Source organism: Cervus canadensis, chromosome 21, assembly GCF_019320065.1.
Source record: "Cervus canadensis isolate Bull #8, Minnesota chromosome 21, ASM1932006v1, whole genome shotgun sequence".
In the NCBI taxonomy this organism is placed as follows: Eukaryota; Metazoa; Chordata; class Mammalia; order Artiodactyla; family Cervidae; genus Cervus; species Cervus canadensis.
Window position 1 is genome coordinate 29,613,117 of NC_057406.1, and position 20,391 is coordinate 29,633,507.

Below are 20,391 nucleotides of genomic sequence, written 5' to 3' on the forward strand. Positions count from 1 at the left end.
AAGGTTAAGACCTTTAAGCCTGAAAAAAAGATTCATTTCTGCTCCCCACCCCCAACCCAATGAGTAAAAGGCAAGACATAGTAACAGCCACCAAAAAAATAAATAAATAAAAAGTTCTGTGACACCTGCTGAGATACCTGATGGATACTTTAGTGATGTAACCATGTCCTGTCCCCACCTTAGACCTTCAGCAGTGTCCCCATCACTTGATGATTCCTTATAGAGTGGACTGGATTGGCTGTTGATGGATGTGATAAAGTGGTAGTGGGTGAAGCTGGCCTGTGGTTGAGAACAGAATTTGCTGATTGTATCTTGTTTACCCAATGGAGGCTGGTGGAGTCTCCCAGGAGGCCCATGGAAGTCTGGATTTGACTTGGGCCTTAGGCCAAAGCTGTTAAGAAAGTCCCTGAGGCTCCCACACATTGTCACCAAACCCTCCAGGGCCCTTCGCTGGGGTTTAGGGTCTCAAAAAACCTCATGCAAATGATATTGAAAAAGATTTACCCTCCTTTATGATTAAATTTACAGATTTCCAGTTCCCTTACAATACAGCACAGCATAGCCTTGACCGTCTTACTCCACTGGTAACAAGTGGCCAAGTAAAGAAACATCGAGGACTAGATAGGAATTGCGCTGCTCCAAGTATCCATCACCAACCCTCCCATGCCTGGGGATTGCCATCCAGTGGGCCCTGCACTCAGGGGAATGAGTAGTCCAGGCCCATCCTCCCACATGGAATCCTAGAGAGTAAAAACATAACAACTAAGGAGCTTATAAAACAAGTATGTCAAGGGAAGAATTCAAAGGGGACATGCCAAGGGTAAAGAAGAGCTTTAATTTGCTTATGAAATTGAAAGTCCTGGGCTTCTCATAGTAATTGCAGTTAAAAAGCAACCCCTGCTCTTATGCATTTTATGACTCTTGAAAAACAAAACCCATGTGTAAAGGGACAACACAATTATACTATGTACTATGACTAATACACGGGTGCCTTTGTGGCCTATGGTATATGCTTTATAAATCCTGTTGTAGTGAATAAAATTGAGTTAGAGATGGGGGAAGGGAGAATCTCTGGTCCTTGAGTATTTCTCTAGACAGTGTACTTTGTTATTTTTAATTAGTGGAGCTAATGATGAACATTTTTGGACAATTTCATACCAGAGGAAGGCAGTAAGTTCCAAATAGAGACCTAAGATTTCGAAGATGCTCTGCGGTGAGCTCCATGGGAAGGAAATACAAGGAGAGGCGATATTTGGATACATAGGGCTGATTCACTTTGCTGAACAGTAGAAAGTAACACAGCATGTGAAAGCAACTAGACTTCTAGACAATGTTTTTAAAAAATCCAATGAAATTTGAGCTGCAGGATGCTCTGCTGCTCCTCAGCTCTACCACTTCCGCTCCCATCTCACAGTCTCGCACCTTCTGTGTCTTCTCTCTTGCTTGCCCCGCCCCCAGATACCTGTCTGTCAACTCTCCCACTTTATATAGATCTCTGATAAATGTTACTTTTTCAGATAGGACTTCCCTGATCTTTGTTGTTGTGGTTGAGTTGCTCAGTCATGTCTGACTCTTTGCGAACCCATGGACTGCAGCACACCAGGCTTCCCCCGTCCTTCACCATCTCCTGGAGCTTGTTCAAACTCATGTCCATTGAGTCAGTGATGCCATCCAACCGTCTCATCCTCTGTCGTCCCCTTCTCCTCCTGCCTTCAATCTTTCCCAGCATCAGGGTTTCTTCTCTTTTTTTGCAGGGGTTGTGGGGGGTGGGGTGGGAGGTGGTTAGTGGGTTTCTTCTAATGAGTCAGCTCTTCACATCAGGTAGCCAAAATATTGGCACTTCAGCTTCAGCATCAGTCCTTCTGATGAATATTCAGGACTGATTTTCTTTAGGATTGACTGGTTTGATCTCCTTGCAGTCCAAAGGACTCACAAGAGTCATCTTCAGCGCCACAGTTCAAAAGCATCAATTCTTCGGTGCTCAGCCTTCTTTAGGAGAAGGCAATGGCAACCCACTCCAGTACTCTTGTCTGGAAAATCCCATGGATGCCTCAAGGAACCTATTAGGCTGCAGTCCATGGGGTCTCTAGGAGTCGGACACGACTAAGTAACTTCACTTTCACTTTTCATTTTCATGCATTGGAGAAGGAAATGGCAACCCACTCCAGTATTCTTGCCTGGAGAGTCCCAGGGACGGGCGAGCCTGGTGGGCTGCCGTCTATGGGGTCGCACAGAGTCAGACAGGACTGAAGAGACTTAGCAGCAGCAGCAGCAGCAGGCTTCTTTATGGTCCAACTCTCACATTCCTACCACCAAAAAAACCACAGCTTTGACTGTATGGACCTTTGTTGGCAAAGTAATGTCTCTGCTTTTTAATATGCCATCCAGGTTTGTCACAGCTTTTCTTCCAAGGAGCAAGCGTCTTTTAATTTCATGGCAAGCATCTTAAATGTCACTTTTTCAGAAAGGACTTCCCTGGTCTACTTACATAAAATTAGCTCCATTGTCAGCCCCGACCCGCAGTTTCCCACCCATTCTCTATCCATTATGTTACTGTAGGCATCTTTATAGCTTTATCATCTCCTGGTTTATGTTTATTTATGTTCTATCTCTTTTCATTAAAACTGTAAGAGCCAAGAGAATACAGATGCATATTGGTCTGTTCACTGATGATAGATTATGCCTAGAATAATTTCTTGCATATAATAGGCATGTAAGAAATATTTGTTTAGTGAATAGTGTTAAATAAAAAGAGAGTTTTATGTTATACTTCCCTGTATGTACTATAGACTATGAATAAATATATAATAATAAATACATATTATACTATATACATAATCTTATATAAATCAGTGTATATATATTATTTTTATGTTTTCAAAAATAGTGATTTCCTTTTTTTAAATTCATTTATTTTTTATTGACACATAGTTGATTTAAAATGTATTAGATTCAGGTGTACAGAAAAGTGATTCTGATATATATATGTATAAATAGTGCTGCAGTGAACATTGGGATGCGTGTATCTTTTTGAATTATGGTTTTCTCTGGATATATGTCCAGGAGTGGGGTTATTGGATCATACGGTGTGTGCTCAGTCATGTCCAACTCTTTGCGACCCCATGAACTGCAGCCCACCAAGGTCCCCTGCCCATAGGCTTTTACAAGCAGGAACACTGGAGTAGGGGATGTGGTAGTTCTATTTTAGTTCTTTAAGGTCCCTCCATACTGTTCTCCATTGTGGCTGTACCAATTTACATTCCCACCCACAGTGATGAGAAAGGTTCCATTTTCTCCACACCCTCTTTGGCATTTGTTATTTGTAGACTTTTTGATGAGGGCCATTCTGACCTGTGTAACGTGATACCTCATTTTCATTTTAATTTGCATTTTGCTAATACTTACTGATGTTGAGCATCTTTTTTTGTGCTTTTTGTCCATCTGTATGTCTTCTTTGCAGAAATGTATGTTTAGGTCTTCTGCCCATTTTTTGAATTATAGGAGCTCTTTGTATATTTTAGATATTAATCCCTTGTTGGTTGCATCATTTGCAAATATTTTCTCCCATTCTGTGGGTTTTCAACAAATGAAGTAGAAGAATGGTTTACTTGAGAGGAATATGAGGATAATAGTGTGACTGTTACCCTCTCTCATTATATTTTTTCATATTTGAAACCTCTTGCCTCTTTAAGACATGCAAAAAAAAAATATATATATATATATATAATTTTGCATTCAGTTGTGGTTTCCTACAGCTTTCATCCCTTTAGTAATAGCTCTGGTGATGCTTTTTCACCCAAGAAGTCCTTAAAAGGACATTCGTGATTATAGTAACACACACAAAACAATAGGAGAACATAGCACAGGGAAAAATATAAATGAGAAAGGAAAATATTTTGCCTACAGAAACACACATTCAGCTATCTGCCTTTCTCATGATATTATTAAAAATATCTTTGCTTGGTTGAAACCATTTTGTTTCCATGCTAACTTCTCATTTGCTTCCCCTGTGAACTTTTTAAATTCCATGTTTGGCAGCAGTTTTGTTTTCCTTGGAACTAAGTACTGTATAACATTCTGTTAGCTAAAGGCAGTGATGTAGAAATTGATTATTAAAAATAAAAGAGGAATTTATTCCATAAGGATGAAAATTACTTAGTGTCAAGGAAGTTAGGATTTTCAAAATGCTTTTTGTAACAAATTATGTTTCTTTGCAAGGAAGTATATTTTTTTTCCTGGGAATAAATTTAAGATCTTCTTTTTACCCATCCTGATTAATGGGAACTGAGAATGAAGGAAAGGTATACAGTTTTAAAGAGAATTCCTTCTGTTTGCCATGTGTAGTCATAAACTTGGTGACCTGTATGTCCTCAAACTTCCTGGTAAGATGTTTATTAAAATATTATTACCCAGAGGAGTAATCACAGTTAAATAGCCAAGGGGGTATTTTTAATAGAAGGTGAGAGATAGACATTTTTTTCTTCCTGAATTAAGAAGCCCTGTACTCTTTATCAAACAGAATATATTTGAATTTCCTATTTATTATTCATGTTTTAGTCTTACTTTCTCTCTCTCTCTCTCCTATATTTCTAGAACCTTTGTATAACAGATTATAAAATCAGAAGAATTCCTCCTCCAAAAAGAGTATCATACCATATTAATAAACTTTCTCTTTTCCCAGAGTGGCCTAGGGGGCCACTGCTATTCACTCACCTTGAACATTTAGTCCATATGAATTCAATTGCAAAAAGAAAAAAAAATTATTCCACAAAGTCTACTTCTGTCCATAACCCATTTCTGTCTTTCATCTAATCCCATGATAATATCAAATGACTACATTGGACATCTGCAACTTAACACTGATTCTACCTATTGATTCAAAGGATGTTTTGACTTTCTCCCTGGTGTGATATCAACATCAATTTGCACGGAATTCTGCAATTCATTGACTTAGGATGCAAGGTCTCTTCTTCAGTATTTATTATAACTGACTAATTTTTTTTTTCATTTGTCCTGATCATTAGTAAAGAGAGTGGGGCTAGGGAGGGATCACTGTACTTTCAAAACTTTTAGTTTATGGTTCTGCTTTAATGGGAATACTGATGAGCAGTCAAATGCTTCATTCTAATTTAAATAATCTGTAGTATTAAATAAGTCAGGCAGTTTATCATACTATGAATAGCTTTTTTAAAAATGATGCTGAAAGAATGGTGTACATTTTAGTCTTGGATCCATGATCTGAGGACAATACTGTAAAATAAGTAATGTAAATAGTGTAAACATTTCAGAGGCTATCATCTACTACTATGAAGCTGATCCTCACTCACCCCTCACCTGTGCCGAATATGCAATGATCTTGGGAAGGAATAGAGTCCTGACACCCTAACCAGTACCCCCCACCCCGCCAACCTCTTTCTCAGCATTTAATAAAAAAAATGCGAGAAAATACTAGAGTAAACCTCATACACTTAATACTGAGATAATGTTAAATTTTGGCTCAAATTACTTTAATGAAAAATAAGTTTTTAATGATAAAGCCCTTGTATGATTTCCTCAAGTCCAAAGGGACAAAAATGTTTTGTTACTTTCCTTTCCCTCTCTTTTTGAATAGAGGACATTCCAGCATCTCATTCACTGTTTCAGAGTTTATTATTTTTTAAATATTTTGCATAGCATGTAGATTACTGTAACTTTTAATTAACTTTAAAAAAGTAGTAGCAGTATCGTTTTGAAATACTACCACATGCTTGGTCAACTCAGATTCTTAAAAATATTATAATAATTGTATCGATTGGAATTCCCTGGTGGCTCAGATGGTAAAGAATCTGCCTGCTATGCCGGAGACCCAGGTTTAATCCCTGGGTTGGAAAGGTCTCCTGGAGAAGGGAATGACAACCCACTCCAATATTCTTGCCTGGAGAATTCAATGGACAAAGGAGCCTGGTGGGCTACAGTCCATGGGGTCACAAAGAGTCAGACACAACTGAGCAACTAACACAAACACACACACACAATGATATTAATACATAATATAAGTATATAATGATACAATGAAATAGAATTCCTTTGGCCTAAATCTTTCTCATTAGTCTATTGTATACTGCAAGGAAATAACTCTGTCTGATACATAACACATTTAGTATATTTACTATTTTATAGTTTATTTAAAAAAGAGAGAGAAACTATTAACAGTTTATAAGTTTTAGTTTATAAATTATCAAATTCTCTTCTGTAATAAGTGAAGACCCAACTGAGTCACATTTGGAATGTTTTTATTGTTTGACTAAAAGTCATCCTTAAGAGAGTTATTGGCAGAGGGCAGTGAATTCTAAGTTTTTCTTATTTTAGTTCTGATCTTGGAGAAATGTTATGTTCTTGACTTAGCACTTGTCATCATTAAATATTCTCCCTTAAATTAGTATAAGTGGATTACAAAGTATGTTTGTTATTTATTTACCTCTTTTTATTTTTATACTCATGCATAGTAGAATTTACCAAATTACCCTGCTAGTTTAAATTCACTAGCGAGAAGATAATGGTCATAACAACATTTTATAAACTATTTTCTTGAGAAGACCTAGACAAAATAGTAAGAGAGGAGAAAGTAAGCCTTCTGCTTAGAAATCATTTTTCTCTTATCAGTCTAGTACCCAAGTTTATCATCTCTTTATAATTGCCAAAGAAAGCATCTCATCTCCCTATTATAAATCAAAGATACTCCCAGAATTTCAGTAAGATGACTGAAATGTGTCAATGGTTTTGATAGTTCTAGTGAATAATTGATTAAATATTCTTACTTTATATGTTTCTGAATCAGACTTTTTCATTGGTTGATTAATATTTAATCTTATAATTAACTTTAAACTAACGTTAATGAATATTTACTGGCAGATGTATGCTAATAAATCTACAAATTGAAAAATTAAAGCATTAAGGACAGATCACCTATGCAAGCATTCAATTTTACATGATGACTGTCTTTGGCTAATTCACCCAGGATTGTGTGCTAGCCAAACTATACTTAAATGATTACAGTAATTCTAAGGCTTATAATAATTGACTTTCTTATTAAAAATGAGTAATTTAGAATTACTTAATTGTATTTTTCACTTATTATACCATGAGCATTTCTCATGTAATTTTTAAAGCTTCTAAAAGTCAAATTTTAATTGCTATGTTCTTTTCTTTTATATACTATAATTTTTTGAATAGTTCCCCTTATGTTGGACAACACAGTGATTAGCACAGTGTAACTACTGGATTTTGAAAATTTTATCTACTGATCAAAGGTATGGATATTTAATAGTATATCAGTTCAGTTCAGTCACTCAGTCGTGTCCGACACTTTGCGTCCCCATGAATCGCAGCACGCCAGGCCTCCCTGTCCATCACCAACTCCCAGAGATTACTCAAACTCATGTCCATTGAGTCGGTGATGCCATCAAGCCATCTCATCCTCTGTCGTTCCCTTCTCCTCCTGCCCTCAACCCCTCCCAGCATCAGGGTCTTTTCCAGTGAGTCAACTCTTCGCATGAGGTAGCCAAAGTATTGGAGTTTCAGCTTCAGCATCAGTCGTTCCAGTGAACACCCAGGACTGATCTCCTTTAGGATGGACTGGTGGGATCTCCTTGCAATCCAAGGGACTGTCAAGAGTCTTCTCCAACACCACAGTTCAGAAGCATCAATTTTTCAGCGCTCAGCTTCCCTCACAGTTCAACTCTCACATCCATACATGACCACTGGTAAAACCATAGCCTTGACTAGACCGACATTTGTTGGCAAAGTAATGTCTCTGCGTTTTAATATGCTGTCTAGGTTGGTCATAACTTTCCTTCCAAGGAGTAAGTGTCTTTTAGTTTTATGGCTGCAATCACGATCTGCAGTGATTTTGGAGCCCAAAAAATAAAGTCTGACACTGTTTCCACTGTTTCCCCACCTGTTTCCCATGAAGTGATGGGACCGGATGCCATGATCTTAGTTTTCTGAATGTTGAGCTTGAAGCCAACTTTTTCACTCTCCTCTTTCACTTTCATCAAGAGTCTTTTTAGTTCCTCTTCACTTTCTGCCATAAAGGTGGTGTCATCTGCATATTTGAGGTTATTGATATTTGTCCCGGCAATCTTGATTCCAGCTTGTGCTTCTTCCAGCCTAGCATTTCTCATGATATACTCTGCATATAAGTTAAATAAGCAGGGTGACAATATACAGCCTTGACATACTCCTTTTCCTATTTGGAACCAGTCTGTTCCATGTCCAGTTCTAACTGTTACTTCCTGACCTGCATACAGGTTTCTCAAGAGGCAGGTCAAGTGGTCTAGTATTCCCATCTCTTTCAGAATTTTCCACAGTTTATTGTGATCCACACAGTCAAAGGCTTAGGCATAGTCAATAAAGCAGAAATAGATATTTTTCTGGAACTTTTGCTTTTTCAATGATCCAGTGGATGTTGGCAATTTGATGTCTGGTTCCTCTGCCTTTTCTAAAACCAGCTTGAACATATGGAAGTTCATGGTTCACATAATGCTGAAGCCTGGCTTGGAGAATTTTGAGCATTACTTTACTAGCATGTGAGGTGAGTGCAATTGTGCAGTAGTTTGAGTGTTCTTTGGGATTGCCTTTCTTTGAGATTGGAATGAAAACTGACCTTTTCCAGTCCTGTGGCCACTGCTGAGTTTTCCAAATTTGCTGGCACATTGAGTGCAGCACTTTCACAGCATCATCTTTCAGGATTTGAAATAGCTCAACTGGAATTCCATCACCTCCACTAGCATTGTTCGTAGTGGTGCTTTCTAAGTCCCACTTGACTTCACATTCCAGGATGTCTGGCTCTAGGTGAGTGATCACACCATCGTGATTATCTGGGTCATGAAGATCTTTTCTATACAGTTCTTCTGTGTATTCTTGCCACCTCTTCTGAATATCTTCTGCTTCTGTTAGGTCCATACCATTTCTGTCCTTTATTGAACCCATCTTTGCATGAAATGTTCCCTTGGTATCTCTAATTTTCTTGAAGAGATCCAGTCTTTCCCATTTTGTTGCTTTCCTCTATTTCTTTGCATTGATTGCTGAGGAAGGCTTTCTTATCTCTCCTTGCTATTCTTTGGAACTCTGCATTCAAATGGAAATACCTTTCCTTTTCTCCTTTGCTTTTCACTTCTCTTCTTTTCACAGCTATTTGTAAGGCCTCCTCAGACAGCAGTTTTGCCTGTTTGCATTTCTTTTCCTTGGGGATGGTCTTGATTCCTGTCTCCTGTACAATATCACGAACCTCCATCCATAGTTCATCAGGCACTCTGTCTATCAGATCTAGTCCCTTAAATCTATTTCTCACTTCCACTGTATAGTCATAAGGGATTTGATTTAGGTCATACCTGAATGGTCTAGTGGTTTTCCCTACTTTCTTCAATTTAAGTCTGAATTTGGCATTAAAGAGTTCATGAGTATATAGTATGTATTAAAATTAACATATATGTTGTGTGTCTATATAAGTGTGTTGTATATTTATGCATGTATATCTCAGTATATATGTTTTCTATATAATAACAATATATGTGTACACTTATCTCCCTAAATCTTCACCTAATATTCAACATAAGCAATTTTCAAATAAAGTAGGCAACAGTAGTTTTTTGTTATTGTTTATATTGAGTTTCTTTCACTTCTAATAAAATTAGTTATTTCCCGTAAATCTCTTGACTTGATATTTATTGTGTGAATTGTCCTTATCCTTTCTTCCAGTTATCTACTAAGGTTGTGTTTCTTTAAAATGTGTAGAGTTCTTAGTGGACTGAAGATGTTATTCTTTACCTACCATTTACTGCCGACATTTTACCAGTGTGACATTTGTGAAAGCTGATCAGGTATCCTGATCAGTTGATCTGACTTTTTTTAAAATTTGGAAAATCTTTTTTTTATTACAAGATAGTTTAAGTATTTGTTTTCCTTTTGTTCTGATACTTACAGTTTAATCTTTTTAAAATGACTTTTTATCTACCTAGAGTTTATGTATCTTATAAGGTTCGGCTCCATAATTTTTTCTTTTTTCCATTGATTGAATAATTCATCAAAAACTCATTAATTTTTGTGTTTTCTTTTTCACATTTTGTTACTACATATACTTGAATTTATTTCAGAACTGTCCACTACATTTCATTCATTTATATTTTGAGTCATGAATGATTATCCTATAATTTGAATTAAATTTTATTATTTTAATATACTTTAATAACCACTAGGGCATATTTACCCCTTCTGATACTTTGATTCTTGGTTTATTCTCTAAGATAACATTTAGGCTCTTTTTTTTTTTTCAATATCTTTAAAAAATGCAGACAACTTTTGATTGAAATTGAGTTAAACCTATAAATTTATTTGGGTAGAAATGAACACAATTTATTGAATTAACTTCTCAAACAGGAGCATTTTATGTTCATCAGTGAAGCTTTACCGTTTTCTATGTATGATCATCAAACATTTCTTGATAATGTTCAAGAGCATATTAATTTTTGTTGCTATTATGAACAGTTTCTCTGTCTTTTGTTGTATCTACTGAGGAGTCAGTGCTATTGAATAGAAAAACTAATATATATAAACATGCTTTACAATATGTCTTGTTAGCATAACAGCTTCTTATTGGTAAGGAGTTTTTTCATTGGTACATATGACTAGTGAGTGACTAGACAGAGAAATGGAATTTTATTCCTCTTGGTTGATATCTTGCATTTTCTTAATATTCTTCATGGTAAATGTTATTTTTGGCAAATAAATATCATGATCTGAAGCAAAGTAGCCCAGTGCTGTTACAACCCTGGAAATAACTCTATAATATCTTATAGTCTGTGTTTTTATAAAAATCTATATTTGTAACTTTGGGGGCATATTTCAGATTAAATAATTTTTGCTCCTTAGAACTCTCATATTTTTGTGATTTACCAAAACAATTTAAAATTATTGAAATATTTTGGCCTTCTGGTTCTTATCATTTTTGACAGTAGGCTAGGCTACACTAGTAGATTTCTGCAGGATATTTTGTTAATAAGCTAGAAGCTTATGCCTTGTAAATAAAGCTTAACATGGTATAACATCTCTCTAGAATGTTCCTGACAAAGACTAGGAAAGCTGTACATTAGCAGACTTGTTTAGTCACACAGTGATATTAAAATATCTTCAAAACAATGAGTAATTGAAATATTAGCTATCAAGTCAGAAGTTGATTTTATTTTTCAATCTGTTTGTAGGACACAAGTTAACCTTAAAAATGCATTCTAATATACAGCAGGTACAGACAAATACTTTTTGATTCCACTATACAAGGTACTTAGAATTGATGGGGAATACGTGTAAATCTATGGCTGATTCATATCAATGTATGACAAAACCCACTGAAATGTTGTGAAGTAATTAGCCTCCAACTAATAAAAAAAAAAAAAAGACCTAGACAAAAAACAAAAACAAAAACAAACAAACAAAACATAGAATCAGAAAGTGCATTGTTAGATGCAAGGGGTAGGGGCAAGGTTGGGGAGGACTTAGTGTTTAATGGGGACAGTGTCAGTTGAGGAAAGGGAAAGATTAGGGAGATGGCTGACGGTAAGAGTTGCACAACAATGTGAATGAACTTGGTGCCATAGAAATATACAGTTTAAATATGGTTAAAAAAGCATGCTATGTGACTTTTACCACAATAAAAAATAATTTTTAAAAAGAGCTGTATGACTTTAGATATGTTAATTTATATTCGTGAGGGCTATTTGATACCTTACTGTTAAAACATAGGTTTGAAAAAGCCTATTATTCTTTAAAAGAGAGAGTAGAAATTGTTGCCATGTAAATAGGTGTCATTTAATTTACTGTCAAGAATTTTCTGGCAAGATTTTAATTTACTGGCAAGAATACACAGAAGAACTATACAAAACAGATCTTCATGACCCAAATAATCATGATGGTGTTATCACTCACCTAGAGCCAGACATCCTGGAATACGAAGTCAACTGGGTCTTAGGAAGCATCACTACTAACAAAGCTAGTGGAGGTGATAGAATTCCAGTTGAGCTATTTCAAATCCTAAAAGATGATGCTTTGAAAGTGTTGCACTCAGTATGTCAGCAAATTTGGAAAACTCAGCAGTGGCCACAGGACTGGAAAAGGTCAGTTTTCATTCCAGTCCCAAAGAAAGGCAATGCCAAAGAATGCTCAAACTACCGCGCAATTGCACTCATCTCACACTCTAGCAAAGTAATGCTCAACATTCTCCAAGCCAGGCTTCAACTGTACATGAATATCTAGATGTTCAAGCTGGTTTTAGAAAAGGCAGAGGAACCAGAGATCAAATTGCCAGCATCCGTTGGATCATCAAAAAAGCAAGAGAGTGCCAGAAAAACATCTACTTCTGCTTTATTAACTATGCCAAAGCCTTTGACTGTGTGAATCACAACAAACTGTAGAAAATTGTCCAAGAGATGGGAATACCAGACCACCTGACCTACCTTTTGAGAAATCTGTATGCAAGTCAGGAAGCAACAGTTGGAACTGGACATGGAACAACAGACTAGTTCCAAATTAGGAAAGGAGTACGTCAAGGCTGTATATTGTCATCCTTTTTATTTAACATATATGAAGAGTACATCATGAGAAATGCTGGGCTGGATGAAGCACAAGCTGGAATCAAGATTGCTGGGAGAAATGGCTATAACCTCAGATATGCAAATGACACCACCCTTATGGCAGAAAGCAAAGAAGAACTAAAGAGCTTCTTGATGAAAGTGAAAGAGGAGAGTGAAAAAGTTGGCTTAAAACTCAGTATTCAGAAAACTAAGATCATGGCATCCGGTCCCATCACTTCATTTCAAATAGATGGGGAAACAGTGGAAACAGTGAGAGACTTTATTTTTGGGGGCTCCAAAATCACTGCAGATGGTGACTGCAGCTGTGAAATTAAAAGACTCTTGCTCTTGGAAGAAAAATTATAACCAACCTGGACAGCATATTAAAAAGCAGAGACATTACTTTGCCAACAAGGGTCCATCTAGTGAAAGTTATGGTTTTTCCAGTAGTCATGTATGGATGTGAGGGTTGGACTGTAAAGAAAGCTGAGTGCCAAAGAATTGATGCCTTTGAACTGTTATGTTGGAGAAGACTCTTGAGAGTCCCTTGGAGCACAAAGAGATCAAGCCAGTGCATCTTAAAGGAGATCAATCCTGAATATTCATTGGAAGAACTGACACTGAAGCTGAAACTCCAATATTTTGGTCACCTGATGTGAAGAACTGACTTATTTAAAAGACCCTGATGCTGGGAAGGATTGAAGGCAGAAGGAGAAGGGGATGACAGAGGATGAGATGGTTGAATGGCATCACTAACTCGATGGATGTGAGTTTGAGTAAGCTCTGGGAGTTGGTGATGAATAGGGAAATCTGTTGCAATCCATGGGGTCACAAAGAGTCAGACACGACTGTGTGACTGAACTGAACTGAATTGAATTTACTGTCATTACTATATTGTCTTGACCTCTGGGGCTTCCCAGCGGGCACTAGTGGTAAAGAACCCTCCTACCAGTGTAGGAGTCATAAGAGAAGCAGGTTTGATCCCTGGGTTGGGAAGATTCCCTGGAGGAGTACATGGCAACCCACTCGAGTACTCTTGTCTGGAGAATCCCTCGGACAGAGGAGTCTGGCAGGCTAAAGCTATTTAATACATTACTATTATAACATAGGTTTCAAAAGTCTATTATTCTATAAAAGAAAGACTATAAATTGTTGACATATAAAATAGGTATCATTTAATTTGCTGTCATTATTATTTTGTCTTGCAGCTCATGGGGCATTCAGAATGGGACCACAAACGAGGGCCACGAGGATCACAGGTAAGTTTCTTTTCCTTTTTTGCATTTTGTTGCTTAACACTTGGAGCCATGGCTTTTCTAAAACTCAAGAAATAAGGACAGAGAAGAAGAGGCACAGCAGTCATGCCATTTGTTTTTATTTAAGTTAGCTGTAATTAAAGTCTGGTTTCAGATCCCAAGGGCAGATATCAGTATATTCCTCTGAAGAGCTTTTTAGTATCCCAGATTGATTGTGTTCATGTTCCTCTGAATAGAGATTTTCTATTCATCTCATCTCTGCAGAACTTATTTTGATCAGCAACCTACTCTCTTGATTTTATTCACTTCCTTTGATAATTTTCCTATGTATTTCTTCTTGTCTCTATCTTCCTGGTTTTGGTTAAATATTTTGAAACATAATCACAGTAAGCCCTGAACTAATTAGAGATTTTGTCTCTAAATGAACTGTCTTCATCTTAGGGAAATAGAAAGATGAAAGGACCTATTATTTAGAAAAAGAAACAAATTATAAACCTTTCTATATTACCAGACTGTTCTCATTGTCTTACTTTATGTCTTAGGCAAGGAGAAATCTTCCATGACGCATTTATGCTTTTTAATGACCTAATTAGACAATGTGGGTTTGTTTTGCTTTCAAAATTACTTTGCCTGACAGAATAAAGCCTGAGTTTTACACTGAGAAAATTGTCTCTCCTCCTAGGGTACTTTGTGAAGAAATAGAAAAATCACTTTTCTCTTAGTTGCCTGCACTTACCTGACTATAAACATGCCAAATAAAAAATGACACTAACAATATGGTTAAGAGAAAGAGAATTGGATGTGCATTATTGCATATGAAAAATCATTTTGAAATATGAAATTCTCCCCAGGGTTTTACCAAGTTGACATGACCTGTGCTGTCATTAAGTTTTCATAGATAACAGCTTAATTTAGGTCACTGAGAAAGTACAACCAAGTCAGTCAGTTGTTTTTAGTGGCAAGTTTAATAGCTGTGTTTTCATTTCTGTCTGATATCAATTTGATGAGTAGATAATATAAATCAGTCCAACTAAATCAGCATTACCCAGAAGAATTTAGGTCTCACTTTCCCTTACTCTTACTTCTCCCTATTTTCTCCAACAACGCGCCCTCTGTACACATTTAATATGTTAAATCAGAATTTGCTGCCAGATTGGTAATGAATACATGGTAAATTATGTGTAATTCTAGACCTATCAAAGGTAAAGATGAGCAACAGCAGGAAACCCCAGGTTTCTGGGATAAGGGGGCTTCCCAGGTAGCATAGTGGTAGAGAATCCATCTGCCAATGCAAGAGACACGAGAGATGTGGGTTTGATCCCCTGGCTCAGGAAAATCCCCTGGAGGACAAAATAGCAACCCATTCCAGTATTCTTGCCTGAAATAGTCCATGGACAGAGGAGCCTGGTGGGCTACAGTCCATGGGGTCACAAAGAGTCGGACATGATTTAGCAACTAAACAGCAATAGAGTATACCTTTATCTCACCTTGATTCTCAACTCAGATAAAAATTGTCAATGTCAAAAGCAAAAACAGTATGTATACATATAACTGATTCAGATTGTTGTACAGAAAAACTTACACAGCATTGTAAAGCAATTATACTCCAATTAAAAAGCAAATAAGTGTTTTGAAAAGCAAGAACACGCACCCAAAAATTTAAAAGATACCAATTACAACAGAATAGTTTATTTGGAAATTCTAGGTAAATTAAGCACAGAGTAAAACCTCTAATTCTAATTCCCCACCAGAGGGGGCAAAAAAGACACTGTATTTATGTTTTAGATCATTGAACTCTTCTTATCTTGCTATTACTTCCTTGAACAATATGTCTAAAGCCTTTTGGCCATTTGAAAGGAATTGCTGACTGCATTTGAATACAGACCTCTAAGTATTTTACTAATACCACAAGGCCTCACTCAAATACCATCTCTTTAGGAAAAGAAAAGATTTAGTTTAATTGAAGACAGGTTTTTGACCACTTACTATGTGGATGGCACTGTGGTAGGTCTCAGTCTGAGACTCAGTCACTGAGTCTCAGTGACAAGCTTATTGTGTTCTGAGAGCTTACAAGGTATAGTTTGAAATAGAGCAATACTTGACTGGATAATTTGCCTATAAGGCAGAGTGGTAGATGTAAAATTAATTATATAAACAAAGTATGATAAAAGTTTAGGTGGGGCAGATTGTTGATTTATGCCTAGTAGAAACGGGAAAATTTGGTGGTGTCTGAGGTGAGCCTTCAAGGTTGTGTTATAAGATTTTAGAAGTGTACAGAGGGAAAGGAAAAAGCCTGAGGAAAAAGTCTGAACTGGCAAAGTGTGGGCTTGCTTGGATATGTGTGAACTTTCTTTATAACTGCTTTATAAAACCTGACTGGCTAGGGACTGTTGCAGGAACTCCTGTGAAGGAATGATCCAGGGAATGTCATTTTTTTTTTTATTAGATGAGGAAGAAGTAAGGAGGGTCAGGAGCTTGAAATCCTGTACTTCACAGATGAGTGCCAGTAACCCAGACCTGTTCACAGGGAAAATAGTGAGATTAGTGTTCGCAATGTTGAGTGAGAAGTGAAGATGGCAATCCCAAAAGGGAATTTCAGATGGATACTTGAGATGCTGTTCTGGGCTCTGTAGTCAGATGAAAGGGCTTCTCTGGTGGCTCAGCAGTAATGCATCTGCCTGCAGTGCAGAAGACCATCTACAAGGTAGGCGACATGGGTTTGATCCCTGGGTCAGGAAGATCCCTGGGAGAAGGAAATGGCAACCCACTCCAGTATTCTTGCCTGGGAAATTCCATGGACAGAGGAGCTTGGAGACCTCCAGTCCATGGGGTCATAAGAGTTGGATATGACTTAGTGACTGATCCACCACCACAGCCATATGAGAGCAGATGTCAACTAAAGAGTACCAGGCATACATGTGATAATAGAGTTACAATAGGCAATAGATTCCAGAAGAAGAACATGAAAAGAGAAAAACAGAAGAAAGGCTGATTCTTGAGGGAGGCTCAGTGTACAGGCTGAGAGGAGCCTGGGGAGGGAGTTAAAACATACACACGGGCTCAGTGGCGACCAGAGGAAGGAGAACTAATGCAGAATTGAAAGTAGTGAGCATGCTGATAAGTTACACCCCAAAGAGGGCTGAGACCACAAACACAGGTTCAAGAAAACAAAAAAAAAACATGGGAAATTCTACTGAGTGTAGTGATGAGCAGGGCATTAGTGGGCTCTGAGAATGCACTTGCAGTTAAGAAGTGGTGGAAAGCAGAATATAGAAATTAAGAAGAGAATTAGTGTGAGATGGGGCTTCCCTGGTGGTTCAGTTGGTAAAGAATCTGCCTGCAATGCAAGAGATCTAGGTTGGATCCCTGGGTCAGGAAGATCCCCTGAAGAAGGGAATGGTTGCTCACTCCAATATTCTTTCCAGGAGAATTCTATGGACAGAGGACCCTAGCAGACTACAGTCCATGGGGTCACAGAGTCGCACACGACTAAATGACTAACACATTCACTTAACTTTCACTTTTTGGTGTGAGATAGTGGAAAGGTCTCTTGGAGGAGTTCTGTTTTAAAAGAAAAGTAGAATTAAGAAAGAGGTGAAAAATGACAAGGTCCCAGTGTATGGCAGTGAATTATATTCAATATCCTTTGATTAACCATAATGGTAAAGAATATAAAAAAGAATGGTGATGGTTTAGTTGCTAAGTCATGTCAGACTCTTGAGACCCCATGGACCATTCAATATCCTGTGATTAACCATAATGGTAAAGAATATAAAACAGAATACATGTATGTATAACTGAATCACTTTGCTGTAGAGCAGAGATTAATACAACATTGTAAATCAGCTATACTTCAGTAAAAAAATAAATAGCAATAGAAGTGAGGAGAATTTTTTTTATGCCAAGGTGAGATATATGTCTTAATAACTGTTAATGGCAAAGAGAATCAGTGTAGAGGAGAAAACACTGGAAGTTCTCAATGTGACCTATTTAAGGACTGAGAAAATAGTATAGTTCAGGGCAGGGAATGCACTTTCTCTCAAAGTGGTCCTTTCACACCCATTTATATGTTTTTCTTACCCTCCACTAGTCCCTACCCTGAACTATACCATTTACTCTAATTCAGAAAAACTGACAATGTTCTTAAATGAATTATTAGGTAGATCCAACAATAAGCACTAATAAAGAAGCTTTGGAAAGAAAGTAGAGAAATTTATACCAGAACAGGAGACAATAAATGGGGACAGGTAGTACAAAAATGAAATGTTGTTTAGTCACTAAGTCATGTCCAACTCTTGCAACCTCATAGACTGTAGCCCACCAGGTTCCTCTGTGCATGGAGTTTCCCAGGTAAGAAGACTGGAGTGGGTTGCCAATTCCCGCTCTAAGGAACCTTCCGATCCAGGGATCAAACTCACATCTCCTGCACTGCAGGCAGATAATTTTACCCCTGGGGCTTCCCTGGTGGCTAAGCTAATAAAGAAACTGCCTGCAGTGTGGGAGACCTGGGTTCAATCCCTGGTTTGGGACGATCCCCTGAAGAAGGGATTGGCTACCCACTCCAGTACTCTTGCCTGGAGAATTCCATGGACAGAGAGGCCTAGTAAGCTACAGTCCATGGGGTCACAAAGATTCAGATGTGACTGGGCGATTTTCACTTTGTTTTACCAATGAGCCGCTGGGGAAACACTGTGAACCTGATGACTTCAGTTTTCTTGGTAGAGAAAGAGTATATATACTTGGGGATATTACAGTGGAAAACTTTGAATGGCAGAAAATATATGGAGTACACTTGTTTTAGGTTTCCAAAAATGGGGACTGACTTGATGTGTGAGCGTCAATAAATACCTGGTAGATAGCAGCGGACTGTCACACGTGTGAGGGGCAGCCTGCAAGACATATATTGGTGTTTTTTACATGAAAACTGTTTTTAACCTTCAAGGAGTCAAAGACAAACTAAACAATTTTGTCCTTCAGGAAGGAAGCATATCGTTTTATCTAAAGTCAGTATTAGCTAGGAGGAAAAAAAAAATGATCAGCTCGTATTGAGAACATTCATCATGACCAGGATAAAGTTAAACTTCTGACTTTCCTCCTGTGTGCTTTCTAGACAGAAGTTTTTTCTCAAATTTGATGTCATCTTCCAAAATTGTATTATCACAAATAATAAAGTGTACCTTTCATATAAAATGCTTATAGAACAATGAACATCTTCAAGTTAAATTCAGCTCTTAATTGTATATGACTCTTCAAACTCAGCAATAATTCAGTTAACATTTATTTATTTACTCTATTCTCAATAATTCTGTGACATAATTTGTCAGCTCACTCACACATTCAGGTTTCTTCTTCCTTTTTTTTTTTTTTTCCTTTTAGTATAAGCTCTCAAATACTAGATCATCCAAATTAGGGAAGATGCTAAATGATATATAAACTTCAGCAGCAGGCAGAGCTCTTTTTCTGGCAGCATTCCCAGTAATACCAAATGAAGTCAGAGGATGAAATTCTCAGAAGGCAATTACATGTTTTTCTTGTTTTGTTTTCTCTTTGCTATAAATTCTTGAAGAAAAGCTTTTCAGTGGAAAGTTAAGAGAGATAATAGAAAGTTGTTCTCCTTTGAAAAGCTTACAAGAGGTAAGAGGGCATTGAGGGAACCAACAGTTTCCTTGTTACTTAGCTAAGAGTCTTTGGGGGAAGAGATCACTTTGATTTGTGAATTATACTAGGAATTTTAATGTACTGGGAATGTACTAGGAACATTTTAATGTACTAGGAACCAGTGGGCCTGTATTTATCAATAGTTAGAGACTAGCAGGTTCTAGACTAAATCTAATGCATTTAGTGCATTTTTGATACCTTAAACTGTCAGTAGAGATGAACAGATTCTGTAGTCAGTGTGTGTGTGTGTGTGTGTGTGTGTGTGTGTGTAGTATATATATACTAATAATATATATACTAGCAACCAAACTTTATCAATTACACCTAAGACCACTTTTTGAAGACACAACTTATATGTGATACATTTAGTCTTCAAATAATTGAGGTATATTTTTAGATAAGAAATTCTGACTTATCTTTCTAAGTGATTGAATTATAGTATGTACAACACAAGAAAATAGCTGAATTTTCTGGTGGGGAAAAAGGTAATAGGTAGCAATAGACTTTTAGTATGCTTAAAAATGAAATGGAAATATAATACACTACAATTTATGGGATGTATTAGGTTGGCCAAACAGTTTATTCAGGTTTTCTGTAACATCTTACAGTAAAACCCAAATGAATTTTTTTTGGCCAATCCAATAGCAAAAGCAGTTCTAAGAAAGCAGTTCCTGGAGATAAATGCCTACCTCTATGAATAATTTTATGCCAGCAAACTGAGCAACTTGGAAGCAATGGATGACTTCTTAGGGGCATACAAAACAACGTACAAAGACTGAACCATGAAGAAACAGAAAATCTGAACAGACCAATAATTTAAAACCTTCCAACAAAGAAAAACCAAGGCCAGAAGATTTTCACTGGTGAATTCTACT

General features: G+C 37.1%; 1 protein-coding gene across 1 annotated transcript in view; it reads left to right on the forward strand.

Moving 5' to 3' along the window:
• The window catches only part of PDE3A (phosphodiesterase 3A), a 357,231-nt gene that overhangs the window by 201,458 nt on the left and 135,382 nt on the right, over window positions 1-20,391 (forward strand). Inside the window, exon 2 of the mRNA XM_043439874.1 lies at window positions 13,811-13,861. Coding sequence (XP_043295809.1) covers window positions 13,811-13,861 — 51 coding nt within the window. The remainder of the gene's footprint in view (window positions 1-13,810; window positions 13,862-20,391) is intronic.